Source organism: Felis catus, chromosome C1 (genome assembly GCF_018350175.1).
Source record: "Felis catus isolate Fca126 chromosome C1, F.catus_Fca126_mat1.0, whole genome shotgun sequence".
NCBI classification, from domain to species: domain Eukaryota; kingdom Metazoa; phylum Chordata; class Mammalia; order Carnivora; family Felidae; genus Felis; species Felis catus.
Genome location: NC_058375.1, coordinates 75,619,006 through 75,639,751, shown reverse-complemented (window position 1 = coordinate 75,639,751; position 20,746 = coordinate 75,619,006). Strand labels below are relative to the sequence as shown.

The 20,746-nt window shown below is 39.7% G+C and overlaps 1 protein-coding gene across 1 annotated transcript; it reads left to right on the top strand.

Moving 5' to 3' along the window:
• Positions 1–528: 528 nt before the first annotated feature.
• LOC101082677 (guanylate-binding protein 6) lies at positions 529–20,502 on the top strand. Its single transcript, XM_003990288.5, has 11 exons — positions 529–685; positions 8,804–9,020; positions 10,489–10,616; positions 12,215–12,324; positions 12,526–12,722; positions 14,568–14,813; positions 15,695–15,975; positions 16,679–16,891; positions 18,626–18,728; positions 19,051–19,244; positions 20,238–20,502. Exons 2-11 carry the CDS (start codon positions 8,831–8,833, stop codon positions 20,463–20,465), a joined length of 1,890 nt encoding a protein of 629 aa, XP_003990337.2. The 5' UTR covers positions 529–685; positions 8,804–8,830; the 3' UTR covers positions 20,466–20,502.
• The last annotated feature ends 244 nt before the right edge of the window (positions 20,503–20,746 follow it).

Genomic DNA, 20,746 nt, shown 5'->3' with positions numbered 1-20,746 from the left:
GAATAACATATGGAACTGACGAATCACTACATCAAAACTAACATAACACTGTATGTTTACTACACTGGCACTAAAATTTAAAAAAATAAGTAAAATTAAAAATATATTAGTCAAGAAAAGAAAAGAAATTCTAAAAGGTTTGTTCATTTTGCATGGACACTATATCTTGGGGAACATATTTAAAATGTTAAAAGCTCTCCACTAACAAAAGAACCCAGGAATTCCCACTAAGAGAAAAACAGTTGAAATATTCTTGTCTTATACAGCTTTGCTGACATTTGTGTCATGAATTTTCTGTTTTTCCTGTGTGCTAAGGAAACTTAAGCCAAACGCGAGAGACATATGGAGAACAGAGGCCAGGAAAACACTCCAACATGGGGAAGACAAAAGGAAGTTGATGGAGTGTGTTTACTAAAAAGCCTGACTGTTGAGTAACTGTGGGGTTTCCCTAACCCCATCTCATCATGCACCAAACAACCATATTCACGCCTGAGGCTACTGATTCAGGGTGCCTGAATCGCTTTTACTTTCAATTTCAGTTTTAACACATGTTTAAAAGAGTAGCAATGTCTAACTTCCTCAGTTTTTTCAAGCTTTTATAAAGGAGGGACAGAAAGGTGAAGGATCAAGTGAGCAAGCAACGAGTAGCTGAGAACTCTTCTTGGACCGTCGTGCTGAAGAGCAGGTATGCACATCTTCTTTCACATGCAACGTTGTCTTCAACTCAGGACCTGATTTCTGGTTCAAAGTGACAAGGGAGGAACGAGCAGGAAGGGCAGGTTGCCTTTTGTCTGGCCCATAGGGGTCTGTGGCTGGCTTTAGTGTTGGGGTAGCTTAGCTTCTCCGTTTGAAACAGTAGCAGCTGCAAAGTGACAGCCAGGCACACCGTGTCTCCCTGAATGTGCTGCTTCCAGAACAATGTCAGCCAGGGCAGCTGCAAGTAGAGTGGGCCAAGCCCCCATGGGAGCCTCCCTAGTTTATTTTTATCAGGCTCTGTAACAGGCATGAGAATCCATAGGACAAGACAGTGCCCATCAAGGAGCTTCTAGGCAATGATAATCTAAAAGAGATAGTTTCTCTCTAATCTATTAGTCATACGTAAGAAAGCTTGAGATTGAGAGTTCTGTTTAGTCTCCATGTAGAAATAAATTCAGTTCCCACATCACTGGTCTTTATTAGTTAAAAATAACTATCTTGTCAAGTCTGTCTGTCTCTGTTGCCCTCTGATGTTTGTTGGCTTATTTTTCACAGGAACATCAGAGTCACCTGTACCGTTTGGTAAATGTGTAGAATCTGGGTGTAATGGTATTTTTTTAATGCTTTATTTTGAGGGGCAGGTGGGGTGGGGGGAGAAGGGTAGAGAGAAAGGGAGACTGAGAATCTCAAGCAGGCTCCGTGCTGTCAGCGCAGAGCCCGATTTGGGGCTCCAATCCATGAATTGTGAGATCATGACCTGAGCCGAAATCAAGAGTCCGATGCTTAACCAATTGAGCCACTCAGGTTCCCCTAGAATCTGGGTTTAACAATTTCTTCAGATGATTCTTCATGTACAACGAATTTTGAAAACCAGTCCTGAACAGGATCCAATGGCTGTTCATTTGAAATTACAAGTTCTGTGGCTCATTCACAGCTAAGAACCCACACACCTGTTTTCATAACGTTGTTCAATAGTTCCCATCACATCTTCCTCAGCTTCTTCTAATCTTCACTGGAAAGAGGGGACTGTAAGTTTCAGTTGTTAGAATGGAGCTATTTGAGGCGGGCATTTTACTTCCACATTCTCTGCTCCCCACACTGAAGAAGCAGACAAAAGGAAGTGGTACAGGGCAGCCTGTTTGAACTTGCCTACTGTTTTGATCCGACAAAAATTTATATGGTGGCCTTGTTTCTTAGTAATCTATAGTTTACAGAGCATGTCGAAATGCATAGCCCAATGGACCAAATTGCTCAATGCAATTGTTATAATCTCCATTTATTCAGCAAACGTACACTGAAGTCCTATTTTGTGCTGCATGCTATGCTAAGATAAAAACTTATGCCATCTAGTTTAATTATCAAAATATCCTCTAGGTTGGACCTATAATTGTATTCCCATTACCCCTATAATTGTCTTTAAAAACTTAGGTATAGCTAGGTGAGGCTCCTTGTTTAAGGGCCCATAAGTAGTATATGACAGAGTTGGTGTTAGATGCATTTTGAATATGTGACATATTAATATAAAACTGAATATTTGAGACATTTGAATATTCATCATAGCATGCTTACACATTCTGATTATGAAAAATATCTAGATATTATCAACTGAGAAAAGGAAGTAAAATTGAAAAAGAACAAAGGCCTTTATTTGTGGTCTCAGAATTGCAATTTGGGGAGCACAGTTTCTTTTCTTTTTTTTTTAAATATAATTTATTGTCAAGTTAGCTAACATTGAGTGTGTACTTGGTTTTGGGAGTAGATTGTGCTCTTGGTTTTGGAAGTAGATTCCCATGATTCATTGCTTACATACAACACCCAGTGCTCACCCCAACAGGTGTCCTCCTTAATACGTATCACCCATTTTCCCCTCTCTCCTGCCCTACCCACCCCCCACCATCAGTCCTCAGTTTGTTCTCTGTATTTAAGAGTCTCTTACGGTTTGCTTCCCTCTCTGTTTGTAACTATTTTTCCCGTTCCCCTCCCCCATGGTCTTCTGTTAAATTTCTCAAGTTCCACATATGAGTGAAAATATATGATATCTGTCTTTCTCTGACTGACTTATTTCACTTAGCATAATACCCTCCAGTTCCATCCATGTTGCTGCAAATGGCAGGATTTCATTCTTTCTCATTGCCAAGTAGTATTCCATTATATATATAAACCACATCTTCTTTATCCATTCATCAGTTGATGGACATTTAGACTCTTTCCATGATTTGGCTATTGTTGAAAGCACTGCTATAAACATTGGGGTACATGTGCCCCTATGAATCAATACTCCTATATCCTTTGGATAAATTCCTAGTAGTGCTATTGCTGGGTCATAGGGTAGTTCTATTTTTAATTTTTTGAGGAACCTCCGCACTGTTTTCCAGAGCAGCTGTACCAGTTTGCATTCCCAACAACAGTGCAAGAGGGTTCCCATTTCTCCACATCCTCACCAGCATCTGTTGTTTCCTGAGTTGTTAATTTTAGCCATTCTGACAGGTGTGAGGTGGTATCTCAATGTGCTTTTGATTTGTATTTCTCTGATGATGAGTGATGTTGAGCATGTTTTCATGTGTCTGTTAGCCATCTGGATGTCTTTGGAAAAGTGTCTGTTCATGTCTTCTGCCCATTTCTTCACTGGATTATTTGTTTTTCCAGTGTTGAGTTTGGTAAGTTCTTTATAGATTTTGGATACTAACCCTTTATCCAACATGTCATTTGCAACTATCTTCTCCCCTTCTGTTGGTTGCCTTTTAGTTTTGTTGATTGTTTCCTTTGTAGCACAGAAGCTTTTTATCTTGATGAGGTCCCAATAGTTCATTTTTGGGGAACACAGATTCTAAACTGACCAGAAAGGTGTCCTGCTCATGTGGGAAAAGCAAGGGGTTTTTACAGGAAAGAAGGAAGGGGTAATTATACGATTTAGATAAAGAAGAGAAGAGGGGGAAAAAAAAAAACCTAATTTGGTGCTGACTGGTTAAGCTGCTTCTGATTACTATCTTGTTCATAAGGTTAATTGGTGCTATCACATGAAACTGTCCCTGGTATGTATTAACTTTACTATCCTCATATGATCTAAATGCCAGTTGCTCTATTGAAATTTTATGAGCAATTGCTTGAAAACTATTGCCACTCTGGCCCAATTAGAGAGTTCATGATTTGGAAAAGAAAATGGAGCTTCAAAATGGAGCCTCATATGTCCAGACATTTTATACAATTCTACATTTATATAAATTCTAAAATTTATACAATTTTATACAATTCTGTAGAATGTAGAATTCTACAATTCTACAATATCATTAAAAAAATTGACTATAATGCAATCAAAAATATGCCAGGAGATTAAATTCTACTTTTAATATTTAATTTTTTATATTAAACTTTACCTTGAAAAACAATTACAAGAGAATCCCATATATCTTTCACCTAGATTTATCCACTGGTGACATTTTGCTAGATTTGCTTTGTCTCTCATATACATATATGTCTCCCTATATAATATAAAATTACATTTACATTTTTATTTTTATGCTTATTCATAGGAGTAATTTGCAGAAAACCTGACCCTCTCAGCTAAGGACTTCGGCCTGTATCTCTTAAGATTCAGGACATTCTCCTGCCTTCCCTTATTGAAAGGGAGGCTACACTCTCTAGACTGACCTCATTCCACTCCCAACACTTGTCAATCTGTAGACAAAAGATGAGCACATGGGTCACACGAAAGCATTGGAGAGCACATTTTGTTACGTGATGATGATGAGAAAGCTACCATAGGTTACAGATAAAGGACTTTACAGGATAATCAATGTCTTTGAGGAAGAATATTCTGTCCAGTAAGTGGCTGCAGTGGCATGGACAGAAAAATAGACTGTCCAGTGTTGCTTTTTAAAAACTTTAAAATTGTGATACAAACATATTTAACATAAAATTTCCCAATTTTACCATTTTAAGAGTATTGTTCAGTGACAATAAATACATTCTCATTGTTGTGCAACTATTACCACTACCCATTTCCAGATATTTTTATCATCTCAAATGGAAACTCAGTACCCTTTAAGCAGTAACTCCCCATACCCTCTCCCTTAGGCTCATGGTAAACACTATTCTACTTTCTGTCTTTATGCATTTGACTATTTTAGGTACCTCTTATTAGTGGGATCATATAGTACTTGTCCTTTGTGTCTGGCTTATTTCGCCTAGAATAACGTCTTCAAGGTTCATCAGTGTTGCTACATGTATCAGAATTTCATTCTTTTTACAGCTGAAAAATACTCCATTGTATGTATATGCCACATTTTGTTCATCCATCCATCCCTTGATGGACATTTTCACCTTTTGGTTATTGTGAATACTGCTGCTATGAACATTGGTGTACAAATATCTGCCTAAGTCCCTGCTTTTAATACTTTTGTCCATACACTCTGAAGTGGAATTGCCAGTTCAGATGGTAATTCTATGTTCAACTTTTAGGGGAACCACCAAAGGGTTTTCCACAGTGGTTGTAACCATTTTACATTCCTATCAGGAATGCACAAGTGTTCCAATTTCTCTGTATCCTGGCCAGCACTTGTTGTTTGATGGGTTTTTGGTTGTTTGTTTTTGTTCTCGTTTTGTTAAATAACAGCCACCTTAATGGGTGTGAAATTGTCCTTTATTGTGGTATGGTTTGCATTCCCATGATTAGTGATATTGAGATCTTTTCATGTATCTATTGGCTATTTGTATATCTTCTCTGCAGAAATGTCTGAGTCCTTTGCCCATTTTTGAACTGCATTATTTTTGTTGTTATTATTGAGTTGTAAGAGTTCCTACAGATTCTGGATATTAATCCCTTACCAGATATGTGACATGCGGTTATTCTCTCTTACTCTGTGGTTGCCTTGTTACTCTGTTGATGGTGTCCTTTGATGCACAAAAGTTATTAATTTTGATAAAGTCCTATTTACCATGTTTTCATATTTTGATCATGCCTTTGGTGTCATATCCAAAAAATCATTGTCAAATCCAGTGTCATGAAGGTTTTCTCCTGTGTTTTCTTCTAAGAGTTTTTATAGTCTTAGCTCTTATGTTTAAGTCTTTGATATATTTTGAGTTAAATTTTATATTTGGTGTTAAAGAAATGATCCAACTTCATTCTTTTGTGTGTGAATATCACATTTACCCAGCACCATTTGTTGAAAAGACTGCGCTTTCCCCACTGGATGATCTCAGCATGCTTGTCAAAAATCATTTGACCATATATGGGAGAGTTTACTTCTGGTCTCTTTGTTCTATTCTATTGGTCTGTGTGTCTATCTTTATGCCACTGTGACTGGACCAATTTTGTTTACATCTCATTTTCCTGATTTACCTTAGTTCTTTGTGGTTTCCTTTAGCCTTTTGAGCATATTTAAGAAAATTACTTTAGTCTTTGCCTAGAACACATGCAATGCTTGTGTTTCTTCAGGGATGTTTTCTGCCACATTTATTTAAATCACTTTCTTTGAATAGGCCATATATTCCTGTTTCTCTATATGCCTTGTGATTTTTGTTGTTGCTGTTGAAAACTGGTCATTTATAGAAGAAGCTACCTTCTCCATTTTTTGCATATTGGTTTTGTGCCAAGGAAATCTTTTGCTAATTAGTGGGGCCTTGGTCTTGAACCTTAGGAATAACCTAGGGAGAAATCTTAAAGTCTTTTTAGGTCTTTTCTGAGCGTGCATCTTCCCTGAGCGTTAGTGTGGCTTTTTTCAATTTTCTCAGATACATGCTGCTTTTAAATGTCTCAATTTCCCTCAGAATCTCCCCTTCGGGCCTTTTATGGTCTATTGTTTGTCTCCACCCTGAAAAGGAAACAATTCTACTTCTCCTCTCAACACTCTATTCTCACTACTTCACTTCTGATCACCACATGTATGGGCAATTTTCCACACCAAGCAACTGTGATACAAACGGTCTGAGGTCAGTGCATGTCCTACAGGTTAAGGTCTCAAGACTGGCCCTACTTCAGATAACAATCACAAGTCCAGGGTGTAACGTGTGCTCTGACTGGCTATGTTTGCCATCCCTACCCCAGGCTCAATGATTTGGTAAAATAGCTTATAGAGCCCAGGAAAAAGAGTTTACCCAATAGTTTACTGGTTTAGAAAGAGAGAGAGAGAGAGAGAGAGAGAGAAAGAAAGAACGAAAGAAAAGAAAAAAAAGACGGAAGGAAGAAAGGAAGGAAAGAAGGAAAAAGAAAAAGGATACAACCCAGGAAGAACAAGACAAAAAAGCTGCATAGGGCAAGGTATCAAGGGTGTGAAACATCCATGCTCTCTCTGGGAACACCACTCTCTGAGCACCTGCACATGTTCACCAACCTAGAAGCCCTTTAAACCCCTTCAGCTAGGGTTTTTTAATGGAGTCTTCACTAAATAGCCACAATTGATTAAATCATCAGCCTCCGGTGATTAGCTCAACCTTCAGGCCTCCTTTCCCCTCCCCTGGGAGATGAGGCTGAAATTTCTAACTTTCTAGTCACATGCTTTGTTACCCGAGCAACCAGCCTTTGGGGTTTTCCAGGGTATCTCCAAAGTTACCTCATTAACGTAACCTTGGGTGTGGTTGAAAGGTGCTTGTTATGTATGACAAAAGACAACTTCTTTCACCTTCTTTACTCTGGGACTATTTTAGGAACCAAAGACAAAAGAGCAAATATTATAACAAAAGATACTTCATCACTTGGGAAATTAAAAGTGTTTTGGAAGCTGTGTGTCAAGAGCAGGGACAAAGACCAAATATATACTTCTTATTATACATCGCAATATCACACACTCATAATATCTTGCCAGAGGGGTCCGCAGGTGAATCTCCAGCAGTTTTCCCTAGCAATGCCCATTGCTTCTCCTTGCCAGAGATCCCAATTAGGTGAAACAAAGACCAGTAGTCCTTCAGGCAGCTTGGAACAGATTAGAACATTATAAACTCAGTGTGTTCTGTTCCATCCAGTCTAAAGGAGGGAGATATGAACTGAACTATTGCCTAACATGGTCTGTTTTATGTCTTCACGGGTGATCTCTTGCCCCAGGCAACTGCAGTTCCATCTCTCTGCAGCTTTCGTGAGCAATGCCCATGAAATCAATGCCAATGCTTCTTTCCATCTGACATCCAAGTTATACCACTACATCCCCATCCTCTGCCCCTGCCTGAGATCCATGTGAGATGAACCAGAGACCTGAGGAGGTAGCCCCCAGACAGATTAGAACACTGTGAACAAAGTCTGCTCTGTTGTGTCTGGGTCAAGGGAGAAAATTGGGAACTGGGTTACCACCCCTTCCAGACCAAGACTATACCACACCGGGGACAGTGTGGGCCAAGGGCAAGCAAAAACACCACAGAATTTCCTATCATTTTTAATGTGGCATTTTCTTGATTGGGTGTTTGCTTGGTTGCTTTAGGTCTTTCACTGTTTTCACAGAACTACTATAAAGTTATTCTAGCCAATATTTTGATTATTTTTTTTCAACGTTTTTATTTATTTTTGGGACAGAGAGAGACAGAGCATGAACGGGGGAGGGGCAGAGAGAGAGGGAGACACAGAATCGGAAACAGGCTCCAGGCTCTGAGCCATCAGCCCAGAGCCCGACGCGGGGCTCGAACTCACGGACCGCGAGATCGTGACCTGGCTGAAGTCGGACGCTTAACCGACTGCGCCACCCAGGCGCCCCTATTTTGATTATTTTTGATATCTCCTTAGGGAAATAAGAACTTAGAGCTTCCTAGCTTGCCATTTTGCTCAATTGCCTAGGCTTGATCCTGGCTGTATGACTTACTCAGCTTTTGTGAGGCATATTTATCTTATTTGTAAAGTGGGCACAATAATTGCTAACTTGTAGGTTCTCGGAAGTATCAATGAGGCTGGGTATGTGTCACAGGGGTTGGTATATTGTAGGCCCTCAGTGCATAGTAACAATGGCTTGAATTCTATTATTACTATTGAAACAAAACTTTGGAGTATACCCTATGTTTCATCACTAATGTTAACTGTAGGTTACATTTTGTCCCAAAGAAAGTACAGAAGTTTCACCTACTCCTATACTGATGGATGCTTTTGGTAACTCGAAGTCAGAAAATGACTCTGAAATCGTATTTCTACTAGGAGACTTTTCCAGGTTGGCAGGTTGCCATGGCATCTGGACCCAATATGATGGCCCCCATTTGTCTGGTGGAAAACAACAATATGCAGCTGTCAGTGAACCAGAGAGCTATACAGATTCTTGAACAGATTTCTCAACCAGTAGTGGTGGTGGCCATTGTAGGACTGTATCGTACAGGCAAATCCTACTTGATGAATCGTCTTGCAGGACAGAACAGAGGTGAGTGTTGTATTGAGTCTGGGGCAAATTGATTAACTCTAGCTATATCTCAGATCCTTATTTTTCTTCCCCAGTCACAAGAAAGGAGAACCAAACTCCTCTCAATAAACCAAACTTCCAATTCTAATTCTCACCACTAAATTACTCTTATTATAATTACTCTTATAATAATCTGTTATCATACTGTTTTACTGCTGTTAAGGAAAATCTCTCCTGGTAATGCTCAGGATCCTACCTTCTTTTACCTGACCAAATACTGGGCTCTTATAACTGTATCTCCTTTCTCTCTTGAAACATATTTTCTTTTTTTATGGGATATTCCCATCAACATATAAACATGTTTGAATATCTATTGAGGAGGGGTGGAATCAGAAAAATGTTCATGGTTAGCTCAGCAGTCTGACCTACAGCCTACCTAGTTTCAATAAGTATCAAATATGTACTGGCTGCTACATTCTTTTTTTTTTTTTTAATTTTTTTTTTCAACGTTTATTTATTTTGGGGACAGAGAGAGACAGAGCATGAACGGGGGAGGGGCAGAGAGAGAGGGAGACACAGAATCGGAAACAGGCTCCAGGCTCTGAGCCATCAGCCCTGAGCCTGACGCGGGGCTCGAACTCACGGACCGCGAGATCGTGACCTGGCTGAAGTCGGACGCTTAACCGACTGCGCCACCCAGGCGCCCCTGGCTGCTACATTCTTAAAGGGTTTCATGACTTGCCTGTTCGTCTCACCCATACTTAATATTGAACTGAATGACAAGCCCCAGAAAATCTTGTGAAAGTTTTATGAGTAGAAATTCAAAGAAACATTTATGATCTAATACTCCCTGCGTGTCCCCTCCCTCGTGAACACTGAGCATATAACCACCAAGTTCACACTGCAAAAATGTGGCTCTTTCTGTCCCTGGGTCCTGTCCCCATGCTACGTGAATGAACTTACTAAGATGCATCATAAAACTTCTCAAGAATTCTTTCTTAACTGTTGTGCTCAATGATCCTGCAACATCCATCATCTTAAAAATCTTTCCTAGATTTCACACCCCATTGTAGCTACCAAACCTCCTCCCCCACCTCTTTTTTAATCACTTTGGCAAAAAATATGATCTCAATTTCCTTTTTCCACTTTTTATTCTCCCATGTTTCTCTTTAATCCACTGCTCTCTGGCTTTGCATCTCACCATTCTTTCAAAATGCTCCTGTTATGGTTATCAATGATCTCCACTCTTTGCTGATTCACGAATGCCTCTGTCTCCATCGTGAGCACTTGACTGGCATCATTCTCATAGTTAACGTCCCCTCCTCCTTGAAACAGAATGCCACACAAAGTAGGACATTCTTGAGGAACTCGAGAAAGAGCCATCTTATATGCTGGGGCACTTACATTACAGAAAGTCTGACTTTGTGACCCTTTGGCTGTTTAGATTGTCTCCTGTCACTGTATGTTGCCTTCTGCCCTCCCCTTGCAGGTTTCCCTCTGGGGTCTACAGTGCAGTCTAAAACCAAGGGCATCTGGATGTGGTGTGTGCCTCACCCCTCCAAGCCAAACCACACCCTGGTCCTTCTGGATACTGAGGGCCTGGGTGATGTAGAAAAGGTAAGGCAGAGTGTCACACATAAATCCTTTTTATTCTGGATTTGCTCTTGACCCCTTCACGATATTTTATAATTTAACTGCTGTGATCTATTTGCAAAATCTAGAAATCCAAGTATAGTAAATGAGGCATGCTGGTTTGTTAGAATCTCACTCCTAGATAAGATATTAGATAAAATATGTTATTTCTTGGCACTGGGTGAATTATTTGATTACGTTTAAGGAATAATTATTGAATAGCTGAATGGCAGCCTCTGGCTTAGAACTATAGATATTTGTCACCACAGTAAAGGTCCTGCTCTGAAAACATCTTCAGTCCAGTTGAGAAGACCCCAAATATGCTGTCAGATTTAATAAAATATGATTGAGAAAGAAGCAAGTTGGAGACAGGAAAAAGTTGCAAAGCAACGCAATTACTAACTTCTGTCAGTTCCATGGGAGCTATGTGGCTGCGATGGCTCTTTTGAGTTATCTTGAGTTAGGACAAGGGTGCTGATAAATCACTAAAAGAGGGTTCTAGAAGCCTTTCTAATTAAAAGGAGTGGCATTTGGGAGCTGTCTTCCATCAGCACTCCCACTAGCTGGGAGAACAAGTCCTTCAATGTTATAAGGTGATCCAGGCAGCACACCATAGTTTGCACCACAGACTATTAAGCATAAGGGTGCCTTGGCAGGAAAGAGGAAGAAACATCAGTTCCCTCCCAAGAGATGAAATATTTCTTTCTTTCTTTTTTTTAATGTTTATTTATTTTTGAGAGAGATAACACAGAGAAGGGAGACACAGAACCTGAAGCAGGCTCCAGGCTCTGAGCTGTCAGCACAGAACCTGACCTAGTGTTGGAACTCATGAACCGCGAGATCATGACCTGAGCCCAAGTCGGACACTGAACCTACTGAGCTACCCAGGCGCCCCAGGAAATATTTCTGATGTATCTGCCAGATGAAATGTGTATTTGAGGTCTGGAGTTAAGAGTCGGGTTTACATTTCTTGTTATGAACTGCCCAAAGAGCATTCTAGAATGCTCTAATACATCTAAGATGTAAGGTTACTAAAACTTTTTATATTGTCATCTTTGTTACATTCATTGTTACGGATGTTTGTCACCACTTTGAAATAGTCATCTTGAAAGTAACAGTTGCCATTTTCAAGTTTGCTTTTAAATATAAGAACAATGGGAAACATTCAGTAGCTCCCGATAAACATTTGTTGAATTTAACCGAATATAATTTGAATCCCCAGTTATGGCAATTATGGTGTATTTTATATAGCTATATATAAAATGAATAAATGAATTGAATACTTAATTGCATACCAGGTAATGTGCTAGTTTTTCTATATATGTTCCTTTATTTTCTCCAATTGAGGGAAAAGAAAGCTCTGTGAAGATTAGAATCTTTGTATATATGAAAAAAGTCACAATCACAAGGAATGTCTCTATAATTGTCAAAGTTGGTATCTGTATTTATGTCTGTTTTCAAAGTTATTTCTTTGCATGACAAGTATGTTAGCTGAATAATAAATGAGAGACTGACAAAATAAGTGTCTGAATGAATTTCTAACGAGCAAAGTCCTAAAACTCTTGCTCGAATGTGCTTTGCAGGGTGACCCTAAGAATGATTCCTGGATCTTTGCCCTGGCTGTGCTTCTGTGCAGCACTTTTGTCTACAACAGCTTGGGCACCATCAACCACCAGGCCCTGGAGCAGCTGCAGTATCCTTTAATGAAACAAAGCACCATGTTTCATTAGGTTTATGGGAACAGAGATCAAGTTAGTTTCTCCTTCCCTGCCACTTCGTTGCCTCTGGTGGACCCGAGGGGACCCAGGGCAAAAGGAAGTGTTCATAATAACTTTTTGTTAGAGAAATGTGGGAATTTGGGGTACAAACTTCTTCTTCCTTAACTGAGCCCTAGTTATGTGACAGAGCTCACAGAACTAATCAGGACAAAGTCCTCTCCAAAAGAGGATGGAACAGAAGATTCCACAGAGTTTGTGAGTTTCTTTCCAGACTTCATCTGGACTGTGCGGGATTTCACCCTGGAGCTGAAGTTAAATGATGATCCTATCACAGAAGATGAGTACCTGGAGAATGCCTTGAAGCTGATTCCAGGTATCAGAGCATGGCCTGGGTAGTGGGTAGTCCAACAGAGGGTGGGAGCTCTTAAACACAGACCATTATCTTTGGGGTTGCACTTGTGTTCAAGACCAGAATGAAGTCTATAGAAATGGTGACTTGAAGATGGGTTGAAAAGCTCCAGGGACTGGAGTTTAAGTTCACTTAAGAAAAGCAGAGCCTAGGCTAGGGTGAGATTATTCAACACTGATTTGTTCTTTAATCAATTGCTAATTTAGCTACCAGATTACAACGGGTGCTTAAACATTCCAAAGACCAGATACATGTACCTTATTTTGGCTTCTGTTTTTCTGTGTTGAAGAATACAACTGACTAGATGCTTGTTATGTGTGAAATTACAAGGAAAATCAATGTGTCACCATATACACAACATATTTCCATAAAAAATATACTTCACACAGATATTAATCTTCTCAAAGAAGGATATAATTTTCTAATGTCTGTATGAATATATCCCATATAAAAATGACTATGTGTTCTAAATAAACCTAAAGAAGTTTGTCTTATCAGTCTATGCCTTTTAATATTTCTGATAATTATCAGAACATTCATCTTACTTTCTATGTCATAGTTTTCTCTTAATACCCACATATTTATCCATGATCTAATTTTGAAATGATAAATTACTTGAATAGGTTACATTTATAATGATGTATATATCTCATTAAATCTTGAGAAAAATATCAATTCTGATTTATCCATTCTTGCTTTTGTTTTTCTTTTCAATTTTTTAAAATGTTTATTCATTTTTGAGAGACAGAGACAGAGCATGAGTGGGGGAGGGGCAGAGAGAGGGAGACACAGAATCCGAAGGAAGATCCAGGCTCTGAGCTGTCAGCACAGAGCCCGATGTAGGGCTGGAACTCACAAACCACGAGATCATGACCTGAGCCGAAGTCGGATCCCCCAACTGACTGAGCCACCCAGGCGCCCCTTTCATTTTTCTACTTATACTTTCCCAAAACATTTAATGAGAGATTGCCTAGGCAGAAGAGCCAGGCTGTTAAATCGAGTGTGGTCCTTTACCTCAAGAAGTTTGTAGAGTAGTGTTGACATCCTAAAATTACATTTTAGTTACATGTATTCTTCAGAGGTTTTTGCTTAAAAAAAAAAAAAGCTAACATTGTACGAATTATTTTTAGCATCAAATGAGTTTTCCTTAAATAACCAGAGTGTCCTAATATGCCCAATACTTTTGTTCCTAACATTGCTCCATTATCCCTTGTACGTGGCTCTTGGTCCCACAGCTCAATTTCTACATTAGACCAAAAAGTTCCACTTGACCTTTCATTCTTTTAACCATTCATTCACTGCACAAACAACTGCACTACCATTTTCAGGTCTGGAGTTACCAGCAATGGGCTTCTTTCACCTGGATCAGATGTCTCCCCAAATTTCTCTCCAGCGTTATATCATTAGTGTGAGTTTGCTGTACAAGGAAGTATTGAATGTCTATGTTAAAGGTGTTGTAAGCATAGAAGACATAAACAATTCTTTGTTGTAAGCAAATAATTGAAATCCCTGTCATAAAAACCTTCAGCTCCCTTGAGGCACCTGGGTGGCTCAGTTGGTTGAGCATCCAACTTTTGATTTCAGCTCAGATCATGATCCCAGGGTTGTGGGATTGAGCCCTGCATCAGGCTCCATGCTGAACTGGGGCTTGCTTATTATTCTCTCTCTCTCTTCCCCTCCCCCACTTGCACGCACGTGCTCTCTCTCTCTCTCTCTCAACCCCAAAAAACAAACAAACAAAAAAAACCCCTTTAGCTCCCTTGCATCAAGACTGTTCCCACAGTAATCTCTGTTGTTCTTATCCCTCAGGCAAGAATCCCAGAATCCAAGCATCCAATCTACCCAGAGAGTGCATCAGGCATTTCTTTCCAAAACGGAAATGTTTTGTCTTTGACCGGCCAACAAATGACACAAAACTCCTAGCCAATATTGAGAATATACCTGAGAATCAACTGGATCCTAAATTCCAGAAACAAGCAAACAATTTTTGTTCTTACATCTTCACCCAGGCAAGGACCAAGACTCTCAGAGAGGGAGTCATGGTCACCGGGAATCGTGAGTCTCCTTTTCCACCATTTCTATGGGGCTTAATATATGTTGAATATATTATATAATGTGTTTTCCGGCATTTTTGTTTGATTCTTTATGGAATTCTAGATATACACACATTCACACTCTATGAAGAGATGCATGTATCTTATCATTATCTCACTTTTGGGGCTCTACAAACCCCTCTCCAAAATTGCACACTTTGTCACTGATATCTATGGCATCCACTTATTTGAAAGAATCCTTCTCTGATAAAAAAAAATCAATAACTAGGTATAAAAACAGAATGTATTGGGCACCTGGGTGGCTCAGTCAACTAAATGTCTAACTCTTGATCCCAGCTCAGGTCTTGATCTCAGGGTTGCGAGTTCAAGCCCCACATTGGGCTCCATGCGGTCATGAAGCCTAGTTAAAAACAAAACAAAAACAAAAAACAAACAGAATATACTGTATGGATTTTTTTTTCCTCAAGGGAAGTCCTATCTGATAAGTGTTATTTGTTACTTAGAGCATCCCCACAAATCAGTGAAAATCCATTGGAAGCTTCAGAATTAGGAATAAATATAATCTGACTTACCTTGCCTCATCTATCTACCTATATAATTTTTTTTGTTTTTAATTTTTAATGGGAAAGTATGTTTTCCAGATACCCTTTTAGTATGTTAGATGAAGGTAGATTTTTAAATTGTTTTGGCTGTGTGGCCTGGAAAACCATAAAAATTAAGAGTCAATAGGAAAACAAAGGTGAAGATAGGAGGCAGGGCTCCTGTGGGGGAAGCTGGGGGATGTGTGTGCACATACATGACTTCAGAAATGTAGTCTCAGAATCTGGGATCCTGTGGGGTGATAATTTGATATTTTTCCCTTCAATATCCTGGCTCATTCAGGGTTGAGAACTCTGGTGGTGACCTATGTGGATACCATCAATACTGGGGCGGTGCCTTGTTTGGAGAATGCAGTGACAACTCTAGCCCAGCTTGAGAACTCAGTGGCCGTGCAGAAGGCAGCCGACCACTACAGCGAGCAGATGGCCCAGCGAGTGAGGTTCCCCACAGACACGCTCCAGGAGCTGCTGGATGTGCATGCAGACTGTGAGAGGGAAGCCATTAGGGTGTTCATGGAGCATTCCTTCAAGGATGAAAATCAGGAGTTCCAGAAGACTCTTGTGGTAATTTGTCTTAGTTTTTACTCTGTGGGTCCTTTCCCTTTGAAGGATGAAGTCTAGAAATACCTTTACTGACCCCATGGCTCATCTCTTACTCAAGGATAAAAAAAATCTGGATTCTCATGAGAGAGTTTCAAAGGACTACATTTTCTTCTTTCTTTTTTTCTCTGAAACCTGAGGTACTTTATCTAGAAATCTCTCTGATTTCTGAAGCAATTATCAGGACAGATATCCTCCTGATCTGAATACTTCTATGGATTCCAAGCCTGCCCAGAAGACCCAAAAGTCATTCCTGGGCATGGATGCTTTCTGTGAACACAATCCCCTTGTCAGGAAGCAAACTTTCTCTTATCAGATCCTCATTCCAGGCCATTTTCAACTTACATTGCTCCTTGTTGTATCGCTGTATCATTGAAGATAAAATCACTGAATGCTACAGCTGCAAGGAACCATAGAAATTATGGTAACACAACTCCAACATTTCAGAAGAACCATGGAGGTTAAGAAACTACCCCATAGTCTTGCAGGGAGTATCCAAGGTTGTCAGTAAATCAAGTCTTGTGATTCCTGTTTTATTCCATGTCCTTCGCCAACAGAATGCTTTTCTCATGGACCACAGTTAGATCAATCCTTCTACCAGATTCTTTGGAATCTTACCTTTTCCATTCCTTTCTTCTGGTGACATCTCTCTACATTTCCCTTGTAGGAAATCATAAAGGATAAGAAGCAACATTTCTTGCAGCAGAATGAAGAAGCATCAGTTAAATACTGCCAGTCTATGCTTGATCAGCTTTCAAAGGCCCTATTGGAAAATATTTCCATAGGAACTTTTTCTGTTCCTGGAGGGTACAAGCTCTACAGGCAAGCAAAGGAAAGTATTGAATGGAATTATTCACAAGTTCCCAGGAAAGGAGTGAAGGTGAGGAATAAGGGGAACATGGGGGAGCCTACAGAATAGAGTCACAGGGGTCTCCTGAAAATCTGAAAGGACAGCACCAGTTGTGGGTGATAAGACAGCATGGGGATATCATGACAGATTTAGCTTTTAAGGTCCACTATGTGTTATATACTCCTGAAGAGAGTGGAAATGCCCATTCCCAAGAAATGAGTATGGATTTCTGGAATCCACACAAGATAGAAATTACTCATTTCTTCATTTAACAACATGACATTGAATATGCTAAGTGCTGACAATTTACAAGGTAAAGTCAGAGTCTTTGTAGTTAAGTATGATCAAAAGTAAGAGAGAAAGTCAAATACACAGATAATTGCATACAAAGTTATAACCCATATGAACCTATGGAAATGGGCTACATGTGACTTAATCTTATACAGCCATAAAAAGTATGAGATCATGCCATTTGAGACAACATAGATGGACCTAAGGGATATTATGCTAAGTGAAATAAGTCAGACTGAGAAAGACAAATACCATATGATTTTGCTCATAAGTGGAATCTTTAAAAAAAGTCCACAAATGAATAAGCAAACAAAAAGCAGAATCACACCTGTAAATACAGACAACAAACTGATGGTTGCCAGATGGGAGGGGGATAAAGGGATAAGCAAAATGGGCAAAGGGGAGTGGGAGGTCCAGGCTTCCAGTTATGGAGTGAATCAGTCATGAGGATGAAAGGCACAGTATAAGGAGTACAGTCAATGATGTTGTAGATACTGTAAACGATGCACAAGGCTGAAGGTAGCTACACTTTTGGTGAACACAGCATAAGGATAAACCTGTCAAATCACTATGCTCTACACTGGGAACTAAGGTAACATTGCGTGTCAACCACACTCAAGTTAAAAAAAAAAGTAATAAACAAACAAATAAATAAATAAATGCAAATGGGCTACATAGGTTGTGGTAACAAACAATAATAATTTAAAAATAATGATAATAATAATGCAACTAATATATATTAGACTGTCATTTCTTTTTTTTAAAGCTTATTTATTTATTTTGAGAGAGAGACAGACAGGGAAAAAGGAAGGGGCAGAGAGAGAGAAGGAGACAGAGAGAATCCCAAGCAGGCGCTGTACCATCAGCACAGAGCCCAATGTTGGGCTCAAACCCACAAACCATTAAATCATGACTTGAGCCAAAGTCAGATGCTTAACTGACTGGGCCACCCAGGTGCTCCTAGACTATTATTTCTTATAGCAATCATATAAAACTGTTTTCCTAGACTCTTTAGCTTAATCCTTCAAACAACCTAAAGAAACATCTACATTTATTGTCAATATTCTACAGATCTGAGCTGAGAGGCACAGGCAGGTTAAAATAACTTGCCTAAAGTTAAAGCCAGCAAACAACAGAGGAGATCAACAGTACAAATTAGAGGCAACATTTCCCAGTGAGAAGGCAAACCTATAAAAGCAGCAGAGATTATGGATTTACAGAACTGAACATAGTTCTGACTGGCTGGAACCTAGAGTGGGTAGAAGGGAGCAGCACGGGGGGTAGACGCTGGAAGGAGACAGGAAGCAGGAGATATGGAGAGTCTCTGGTCACACTATGGAGCTTGAACACTGTAGGGAGCCACCATAGAATTTTAAGCATGAAGCAAAAATGACATGGACATACGTACTTGTTTTTGCAACACTTATCTCTGTAGTGGAAATCTAAGTTCTTGTCTCCTTCTTGGTTCCTCAGGCAAATGAGGTCCTCCAGAATTTTCTACAATCACAGGCTTCGATAGAGAAATCCATCTGGCAGGCAGATAAAGCCCTTACCGATGGGGAGAAGGCCATAGCAGGTACGGGGCTGGGCTTGGCTCACAATGGCTTGGGTAGGTCCCTCTGTCAGGTGTGAGTGCAAAGCCTTCCTGAAACAAGGAGCTTCCTCTCCTTCTGTGGAACAACTCTGCTAAATCTATAAACAACAAGGAGAGTTGTGTTTGTACGTCAGCCAGATAGGGCCTTTACCCTAATATTCTGAAATGTGCTCCCAATGGTATGGACACGAGGAACGCAGAGATTTTCTGTCTTCCCTTCCAACTTTGTTTTGTCTCTGAGTTCAAGAGGGTAGAGATCAGTCTTCACCTAATTTTCTTCCCTCTTGGAACTTTCCTGGGGCAGCGGAGAGGGCCAGCAAGGAAGCAGCTGAGAAGGAACAGGAGGTGCTAAGACAGAAACTACTGGAGCAGGAACAGCAGATTGAAGCACAACAGAGGAGTCTCCAGGAGAACATAGCTCAACTGAAAGAGAAGATGAAAAGAGAGACAGAAAACATAATAAAAGAACAGAACATGATGTTGGAGCATAAGCTGAAGGTACGTCTGCCCATGGCCTTGGTGCTGCTTGATGGTCCTCCTGGTACCTCAGGAAAGGATGGGTGAAGGTTACAGGGAGCTTATGGAAGGAAGCATCATTGCCATTAATTGCTTGTGACTTATTAAAATCCTGAAACCTTTGAATTCTTCTTCTTCTTCCTCTCCCTCTCCTTCCCCTCTTCCATCTCCTCCCCTCCTCTTCCCCCTCCTTTTCTATAGAAGCCTTTGAATTCCACTCTATATGTAGACTCTAGAGAGTTCAGGATGAGTATGGCCCCTCCAAGCCCTACAAATAGCATTTGGGGGTTTTAAAATGATCTCATGAGGATTGATTAAACATATATTCAACCATATGATTTAATATGAGTAGCAACTGCTTTACCAAGATCACTGACAATTATCAGAAACCCTACTGCTACCCAAAGACCCTGAGGTAGATATATGCTGACATAAAACTATCAGAAATGTAAAGACTTAAAAATGCAGGGAAGTGACAGCTTCTAAAATTACTCTATTGTCTCCAAGTGTGGATAGTCTACCCAATTTATCAAATGGCATAGGGAGGAAATCACTTATTGTCCATCAGAACATATTTATAACAGATTTCTAGAACAGCTTGTAAGTTCCCTTCATTTCTACTATTTGGGTGACCATACCAACCCAAGTGGGACTGAGAACTAGTGCAATCAGACCAAGGCTACCTATCAATTGGCATTTTTTGGCTGAAAAATGTTACATTTGTCTTTGTGTCAGGTTTAGCAGCCTAGCAAAACCTTAGTGGTACGTGAATTTTAGAAAGGCTTTAAACTATGCTTCCTCTCAATGTTCAGGTCCAAGCCAGGGAGATATTCCTCATTGCAAAATTCTCCTTTCATGCTTGAGTAAGAAAGAATTTTATGAGTAAAACATAGTTTGACCAAATTTTCAAATACCAAGTGCAAATCTTAAAAAAAATGATAATTTTAAAAGTTTTCCTTCTCGCCTTTTATTTAGGTCCAAGAAGATCTGCTCAAAGAAGGATTTAGAAAGAAATCTGAAGAGATGGATGAGGAGATAAGGCAGTTGAAACATACGATTGACATGACTAAAAATAATGAAGCCTCCTGGTTTACACAAGCCTTAGACAGATTTGGCAGTGAGATTATTTCAATATTTGCTTCTCCTGTTAGAGTTCTTGATACTGTTGTGAGAACAGTGAGCTCAATTTTTAAAAAGAATTAGCTCTCCTTTTAAAGAAATTAAAGAATGTGGCTATATACTCTGGCCTATTTTTAGTGTGTATGCTTTTCACTTTTATTCAGCAAAGTTTCAAATATAAAAAGTACACGCGAGAGGATGGTGATGACTGGCCTGCATTAGATAGAATAAATGCATGTACATTTTGATATAGCTATATCATTGAGAATTTAAAGCAATGGTCATTGTTGATGGAGAATTTAAAGCAATGATAATAAGGATACTCACTGGACTTAAGAAAAGAATGGAGGACACCAGATTTAGGA

Bases quoted from the DNA above. Each gene is read 5' to 3' on its own strand.
- LOC101082677 (XM_003990288.5), top strand. From the start codon at position 8,831: ATGGCATCTGGACCCAATATGATGGCCCCCATTTGTCTGGTGGAAAAC. The intron at 15,976-16,678 runs GTAATTTGTCTT...TTTCCCTTGTAG, and splicing joins AGTTCCAGAAGACTCTTGTG to GAAATCATAAAGGATAAGAA. The intron at 19,245-20,237 runs GTACGTCTGCCC...CCTTTTATTTAG, and splicing joins TGTTGGAGCATAAGCTGAAG to GTCCAAGAAGATCTGCTCAA.